This window comes from Hippoglossus stenolepis, chromosome 15, assembly GCF_022539355.2.
Source record: "Hippoglossus stenolepis isolate QCI-W04-F060 chromosome 15, HSTE1.2, whole genome shotgun sequence".
Taxonomy (NCBI): Eukaryota; Metazoa; Chordata; class Actinopteri; order Pleuronectiformes; family Pleuronectidae; genus Hippoglossus; species Hippoglossus stenolepis.
In genome coordinates, this window is record NC_061497.1 from 11,429,964 (window position 1) to 11,438,482 (window position 8,519).

At 41.1% G+C, this 8,519-nt stretch overlaps 1 protein-coding gene across 1 annotated transcript; it reads left to right on the forward strand.

Moving 5' to 3' along the window:
• The first annotated feature begins 4,033 nt into the window (after window positions 1-4,033).
• On the forward strand, window positions 4,034-8,226 carry casr (calcium-sensing receptor). The gene is made up of 6 exons (XM_035178936.2): window positions 4,034-4,218; window positions 4,304-4,610; window positions 5,096-5,929; window positions 6,022-6,252; window positions 6,868-6,991; window positions 7,103-8,226. Exons 1-6 carry the CDS (start codon window positions 4,034-4,036, stop codon window positions 8,224-8,226), a joined length of 2,805 nt encoding a protein of 934 aa, XP_035034827.1.
• Window positions 8,227-8,519: the final 293 nt, after the last annotated feature.

The window sequence follows — 8,519 nt, forward strand, 5'->3', positions numbered from 1 at the left end:
GTGTACGAGACTGTGTTTCGATGTGGCCGAGAGAACACTAAATGTGAGGATAAACCCATTCGCCGTGAACTCAACATTTTTGACACATCTTGTTACATTTCAGACGTACGTGCCATTTCTGAAAATGCCCGGATCAGAATATTTTGTTTGAGGACTGTACAAAGACTGTCAAAATATGGCATTCATTTCTTTAAGCAAATGATAAATGATGATACGATATTTTGCTTCCATTCAGCATCAAAACTTTTGTCCTCATATACATATATATGTATATATATATATACTGTATATACACGACCGTTCAAAAGTTTGGGGTCACTTAGAAATTTCCTTATTTTTCAAAGAAAAGCACTGTTTTTTTCAATGAAGATAACATTAAATTAATCAGAAATACACTCTATACATTGTTAATGTGGTAAATGACTATTCTAGGTGGAAACGTCTGGTTTTTAATGAAATATCTACATAGGTGTATAGAGGCCCATTTCCAGCAACTATCACTCCAGTGTTCTAATGGTACATTGTGTTTGCTAATCGCCTTAGAAGACTAATGGATGATTAGAAAACCCTTGAAAACCTTTGTGCAATTATGTTAGCACAGCTGAAAACTGTTTTGCTGGTGAGAGAAGCTATAAAACTGGCCTTCCTTTGAGCTAGTTGAGTATCTGGAGCATCACATTTGTGGGTTCGATTATACTCTCAAAATGGCCAGAAGAAGAGAACTTTCATGTGAAACTCGCCAGTCTATTCTTGTTCTTAGAAATGAAGGCTATTCCATGCGAGAAATTGCGAAGAAACTGAAAATTTCCTACAACAGTGTGTACTACTCCCTTCAGAGAACAGCACAAACGGGCTCTAACCAGAGTAGAAAGAGAAGTGGGAGGCCCCGGTGCACAACTCAGCAAGAAGACAAGTATATTAGAGTCTCTAGTTTGAGAAATAGACGCCTCACAGGTCCTCAACTGGCAGCTTCTTTAAATGGTACCCGCAAGCGACAGTGTCAACGTCTACAGTGAAGCGACTCCGGGATGCTGGCCTTCTAGGCAGAGTGGCAAAGAAAAGCCATATCTGAGACTGGCCAATAAAAAGAAAAGATTGATATGGGCAAAGAACACAGACATTGGACAGAGGAAGATTGGAAAAAGTGTTATGGACAGACGAATCAAAGTTTGAGGTGTTTGGATCACACAGAAGAACATTTGTGGGACGCAGAACAGGTGAAAAGATGCTGGAAGAGTGCCTGACGCCATCTGTCAAGCATGGTGGAGGTAATGTGATGGTCTGGGGCTGCTTTGGTGCTGGTAAAGTGGGAGATTTGTACAAGGTAAAAGGGATTTTAAATAAGGAAGGCTATCACTCCATTTTGCAACGCCATGCCATACCCTGTGGACAGCGCTTGATTGGAGCCAATTTCCTCCTACAACAGGACAATGACCCAAAGCACACCTCCAAATTATGCAAGAACTATTTAGGGAAGAAGCAGGCAGCTGGTATGCTGTCTGTAATGGAGTGGCCAGCGCAGTCACCAGATCTCAACCCCATTGAGCTGTTGTGGGAGCAGCTTGACCGTAGGGTATGCAAGAAGTGCCCATCAAGCCAATCCAACTTGTGGGAGGTGCTTCAGGAAGCGTGGGGTGAAATTTCTACAGATTACCTCAACAAATTAACAGCTAGAATGCCAAAGGTCTGCAATGCTGTAATTGCTGCAAATGGAGCATTCTTTAACGAAGAACAAAATTAATATTTCAAATAAAAATCATTATTTCTAACCTTGTCAATGTCTTGACTATATTTTCTATTCATTTTGCAACTCATTTGATAAAAACACAAAATTGTCTGGGTGACCCCAAACTTTTGAACGGTAGTGTATACTCATGCAGTACATAATTGAGACAGAAACATGAAAAATATAATCCTGTTGTTTTGGTGCACGTAACCAAAATGCTGAAAAGGTAGTGTATATATATAGAGAGAGAGAAACAGATAAATAGTTTTTAATGTCTGAAAGATGACGCCTTTGATGGTAAAGTTATCAGTGTTCCAACAGTTGCAAGTCAACATACGTGGTCACTTTTAACTGAGCACAGGATCACCTGACTTCATGAATAGTTTAGTCCTGCAGTCAGTCAAACATCTAGTTAAGTAGAAGCCCTGTGTTCAACATGGATGCAGCAGTTTGTGCTTCACGAAGTATTAAACAATATACTTGAATGAAAACAATTAGTCTGTATTTGAAATGATTTCACGTACTTACTCGAAACATCCAGTCTGAGGAGAAAGGTGCAGTGCGAGTTCTGGCTCATCTATTACAAGACATTTAAGTACACAAGCTTTCACCTCCAGCTATCGAAGTCAATATAAAGTCTTAACTTTCCCATATTTTTTTATTGGGCCTCTTGAATGTTGAATCACATATAAACACTGTAGTGATGATTGGATATTAAAAAAAACATGTATTTGAATTTCGGTTGTATTAAGTCTTTTCCTCACTTGGTAAAACTTATTCCACTGGTGAAATGAAAGTTGCATGATGGAACTTCAAAATGTGAACCTTGTTTAAGATTTAAAATGAGATGAGATTAAAGTTTAGTCAGTTCCCGACTCATTCTCTTCCAACTTTAGGTTGCGATTACTTTGGTTCAGGAGCGAACTGTGGGTAGACTTCATTAACTGAAGGAAATGGACTACCCCTCTCTCGGTTAATGATTCATCTACAGAAAGGGGAAAGCTAAAACCATTGTCCAGTAAATTCATTCATCACCCTGGAAAATTTGGGGAAAGGCTTTAAAATCAGTGCAAAGCTGCAGATTGATTTCTCGGAGTGTATCTCATTGATTAATACACGGCCAGGTACCAGGTAAGTTTGATTCTGTGTTATAGTCCATGTTTGTTGTTTTAATAGTTTAACTTTGGGAGTTAAAAATCAATGAAGAATAGTTTTAGAGAGTTCAAAAAACTCTCTAAAACTATTTAGCTATTGCAGTCATTTAAAACATTTGATGATATTACAGTCAATTTCTTTGCCGATTGTACTTTGCTAGAAATAAGTTTTTTTCTATTTTGTTCATTTGGAACAAGTGGAGATTATATAGTTTTTATTTTTATTTTTTTGTTATTTACAAAAAAGAGACAGGGGACATTGGTTTCTATAGAACATTGAATGCATAATAATATTCTACTTTACTTTTATTGGACATTAGGGGATTTTTTAAAAAGCACAAGGAGCTTTCTGTCTAAAAATAATGGCCGTATTAATTTAAAATAGATTTTATATGACTCGGCATAGAACATTCTCTTAATAATTGTTAATGGGGGCAAAGAGTGGCTCTTAAAGGCAGGTAGTTACTTCATTATCGCAGCTCTGCCCCAGCATTTTTCCAGCAGTATTAGCCAGATGCAGTGAGGCTGCGATGGCTCTTCTCCATGGTGACTGGGTTCACTGGCCACAGCGTGAGACCGAGCATTTGCAGGAAGGAGAGTCATTAGTGTGTGACTTCATTCTCGGCTGATGTAAATCCTGCGTCTATTTTGGTTTCAGGTGGATATTTCCAGCTACACAACCAGGCTGTGGCTGAGGTGTTAAACATTCAGATTCATCTCTTTTTAAGAAACATTACAAGAGAAGTCAACTCTCAACAGACTTATATACAGTAATTGAGTATTCTAGAAACAGCCTTTAGTTGTGTTGGCTCCTAACACCATTTGTCTCACCATTGTGTCGAGAGTATTGAAGTAGAGTATCAGATGCTTTTGCAAGCTGCCACGGAATAAGAATTATGTTTATTTCTTGGTGAATTATCAAGAAAATTTGAATTTCCTTTTGCACATGTTTGTTTTATTGGGAAAATGTGGATATCTGATGTGATCGTGGCCTTTTCCCCCCTTTTCCAACTGGCAGGCATTTTCTTTTGTGCAATCATGAATAACACAAAACAGCGAAGCAAGCAGATTTGTGGGAGAAGATTATGCTGAGAAGATCTTCACTCTGCGTTTTAGACACCAATCCATTATCGATTAGAGGAGAAAAGTAAAGATGAGACTGGTTCTGCATTATCTGATACTCTTGGGGTCCAGTTATGTGATTTCCACTTACGGGCCCCATCAAAGAGCACAGATGACCGGTGATATTTTACTCGGCGGCCTTTTCCCGATACACTTTGGTGTTTCATCCAAAGACCAAGACCTCGCAGCGCGGCCGGAATCCACACAGTGTGTCAGGTAAAACACGAGACTGTTGACATGGTATTTTTGAAAACGGACTCTTTTCAACTTTTCTGAATCCACCCTTTGATGTTTTTTGCAGGTTCAATTTCCGTGGTTTCCGTTGGCTCCAGGCCATGATTTTTGCAATTGATGAGATTAACAACAGCAGCACTCTCCTGCCCAACATCAGTCTGGGCTACAGGATATTTGACACATGCAACACGGTGTCGAAAGCCCTGGAAGCTACCCTCAGTTTTGTGGCACAAAATAAGATTGACTCCCTGAATTTAGATGAATTCTGTAACTGCACTGATCACATCCCATCAACCATTGCAGTGGTGGGAGGAGCTGGGTCTGCAGTTTCCACAGCAGTTGCAAACTTACTCGGCCTATTTTATATTCCTCAGGTGAGTCACAGACCATTAATACTCTGGCTGAGTCGTGAAACTTAAATAGGAGCAAATGTACGGTGGCCAAGATGTCTCACAGAAGTGCAGTGCACTAAAGGAAAACACAAATGCCAAAGCCACAACGTGAATAAAAAAGTGACCACGCAACTATAAAAGACACACAACAGAAACACGCTACAAGAGCCTGTACTGTAACACTTAAAATAAAAAAGTATCAAATTTTAAATGATGGCCTGGTTTTCAAAAGTGACGGCAGCATTAACTAGCTCATTTTATTGTTACTATCCATTGTTGCTCACTTTTGTGGCTTTTGCAGTTGTGTTGTGGATCTTGCATTCATGTATTCCATTAATTGCGGGTGTGTGAGAGGTCTCGACCATGTCTTTTATCACAAAATGACAAAACCTTCAAGTTGATCAAGGAACAGTAATGAGAAGGACACAACAAAAACCCGGTTGATAAACTGAAATCTCTCCTCTCAGATCAGCTACGCCTCCTCAAGTCGTTTACTGAGCAACAAGAATCAGTACAAGTCCTTCATGAGAACCATTCCCACAGACGAGTACCAGGCCACAGCCATGGCAGACATCATAGAGTACTTCGAGTGGAACTGGGTCATTGCTGTGGCCTCCGATGACGACTATGGACGCCCAGGGATCGAAAAGTTCGAGAAGGAAATGGAGGAGCGAGACATCTGCATTCACCTGAATGAACTTATTTCTCAGTACTCTGAGGATCATGAAATCCAAGCTCTGGCTGACAGGATCGAGAACTCTACAGCTAAAGTCATTGTTGTGTTTGCCAGCGGCCCGGATATTGAGCCTCTAATCAAGGAGATGGTCAGGAGAAACATTACAGATCGCATTTGGTTAGCCAGCGAAGCGTGGGCCAGCTCCTCCCTTATTGCCAAACCAGAGTATCTTGATGTTGTGGCAGGAACTATTGGCTTTGCTCTGAAGGCGGGGCGTATACCAGGCTTAAGGGAGTTCTTACAACATGTCCAACCAAAGAAAGACAGTCATAATGAATTTGTCAGGGAGTTTTGGGAAGAAACCTTCAACTGTTATCTGGAGGACAGCCCGAGACTGCAAGAATGTGGCAGCACTAGTTTCAGGCCTTTGTGTACAGGTGAGGAAGACATCACAAGCGTTGAGACCCCGTACCTGGACTACACACACCTCCGAATCTCCTATAATGTATATGTTGCAGTGTATTCCATTGCACAGGCCCTGCAGGACATTCTTACCTGCACACCCGGACATGGACTTTTTGCCAACAATTCCTGTGCAGATATAAAGAAAATGGAAGCCTGGCAGGTAAAATATTGCAGGTCCCCTCAACCGCAGCCGTTAAATACCTAATTTCTTTTCATATGTGAATTATCAAAATGTGGGTTTCTGCCCCTCAGGTCCTGAAGCAGCTGAGACATTTAAACTACACCAACAGTATGGGGGAAAAGATCCACTTTGATGAGAATGACGACCTGGCGGCAAACTACATGATTATAAACTGGCACAGGTCCGCTGAAGACGGCTCTGTGGTGTTCGAGGAGGTTGGATACTACCACATGCACGCTAAGAGAGGGGCCAAACTGCTCATTGACAGGACAAAGATTCTGTGGAATGGATACGGTTCAGAGGTCAGTCAAACTATTTTTTGGTCGATGTTCTCATCAGTGCATTCCTGTGTTTCCTGTCATTCTGGTTTGTTGTTTTATTCACCTATAGAACAATATCCTTAGAACTGTCTGTAATTTAATCAACATTGTAACCTGCAGATAAAGCAGAAGATTGTTACAAACATAAATAATAACAACTTTTTAAGGCTTCCATTTTCCCTGAAAGCAGCTTACACTTAAATGATCTCAATACAGAGACCTGAGGTCATCTTGGGCTTAGAGCTGCATCAACATATTTCAACACACAGCAAGTTGGGGGCAATAAAACAAGGTGCAAACATATAGAAATCTATCAATTGCTTCTTTATAAATGCTGGTAGACATTAGCAACCAATTACAGTCATGTTTATGTCCACCTCAGGAATGAAAGTCCAATATTAACTGACATTTTTGCAATATTTGGTTCTCCATCACCTCCTGAGAGAAATATTAGCAATTAATCAATCAATAATTATTTTAATTTTGTGTAGCCCATATTCACAAATAACAATTATGGCTTAACAATCTTTGCAAGGTGTGACATCCTCTAAACTACCTACTCTTGTGCAACCTTTCTTTCCATTTAACATCCTCTAGGTGCCATTCTCGAACTGCAGTGAGGACTGTGATCCTGGCACAAGAAAGGGCATCATAGATAGTATGCCCACATGCTGCTTTGAATGCACTGAGTGCTCAGATGGAGAGTACAGTATTCACAAAGGTATAAAGAGTTCAAACATTCATATACAAATTTTACAAAAGTTATACCTTATAGCTTCTGTCTGTAGTTTTAAGACGCACACACAAATAACGTTTTTATTTATTTATACAGATGCCAGTGTTTGCACCAAGTGTCCAAATAACTCCTGGTCCAATGGGAACCACACGTTCTGCTTCCTGAAGGAAATTGAGTTTCTCTCCTGGACGGAACCTTTCGGGATAGCGTTGACCATATGTGCGGCGCTGGGTGTTGCCTTGACAGGCTTCGTGATGGCCGTCTTTGTCAGATTCCGCAACACCCCCATAGTGAAGGCCACGAACCGAGAACTGTCCTACGTCCTCCTGTTCTCTCTCATCTGTTGCTTCTCCAGCTCCCTCATCTTCATAGGAGAGCCGCAGGATTGGATGTGCCGCTTACGCCAACCTGCCTTTGGGATCAGTTTTGTTCTCTGTATCTCGTGCATCCTTGTCAAAACAAACAGAGTCCTCTTGGTGTTTGAAGCCAAGATCCCTACAAGTCTCCATCGTAAATGGTGGGGGTTAAACCTACAGTTCCTGCTGGTGTTTCTGTGCACATTTGTCCAAGTCATGATATGTGTGGTCTGGCTGTACAACGCCCCACCTTCCAGTTACAGGAATTATGACATAGATGAGATGATTTTTATCACATGTAACGAGGGCTCTGTAATGGCTCTTGGGTTTCTTATTGGCTATACATGCCTGCTGGCCGCTATATGTTTCTTCTTTGCATTTAAATCACGGAAACTTCCAGAAAACTTCACCGAGGCTAAGTTCATCACTTTTAGTATGCTCATATTCTTTATCGTTTGGATCTCCTTCATCCCTGCCTACTTCAGTACTTACGGCAAGTTTGTTTCAGCGGTGGAGGTCATTGCCATACTGGCATCCAGCTTTGGGATGCTGGCCTGCATCTTCTTCAACAAGGTCTACATCATCCTTTTCAAACCGTCCCGGAACACCATCGAGGAGGTCCGGTGCAGCACCTCAGCCCACGCTTTCAAAGTGGCGGCAAAAGCTACTCTAAAGCATAGCACGGCTTCACGGAGAAAGTCGGGCAGCACTGTTGGATCTTCTGCCTCCACACCGTCATCGTCCATCAGCCTGAAGACCAATGGCAATGACCCGACTTCAGGAAAGCCGAGGGTGAGCTTTGGCAGTGGAACAGTTACTTTGTCCTTGAGCTTCGAGGAGTCGAGGAGGAGTTCTCTGATGTGATAGAATACGTGTGGATCTGTCAAGTTTCCGCTTCATCTGTCCCATTAATAGGGTGTTTTGTTTTGTTTTTTACACGTAAACCTTTACATCTTTCCTTTTTCCTAACATTTTGTCCGAAATATGATCATCACTCCAACTAATATACTGTACCTGAATCCTGTGTCTTGTTAATGTGTACTAAACCTGCTAGTAATATTCACAAAACGTTTTGTACAATTAAAAAAACTTTATATGATCCTCACGTTTATTCTTTTTCTTAATTATTTAGATCAATGACAGTGGACAACATAGGC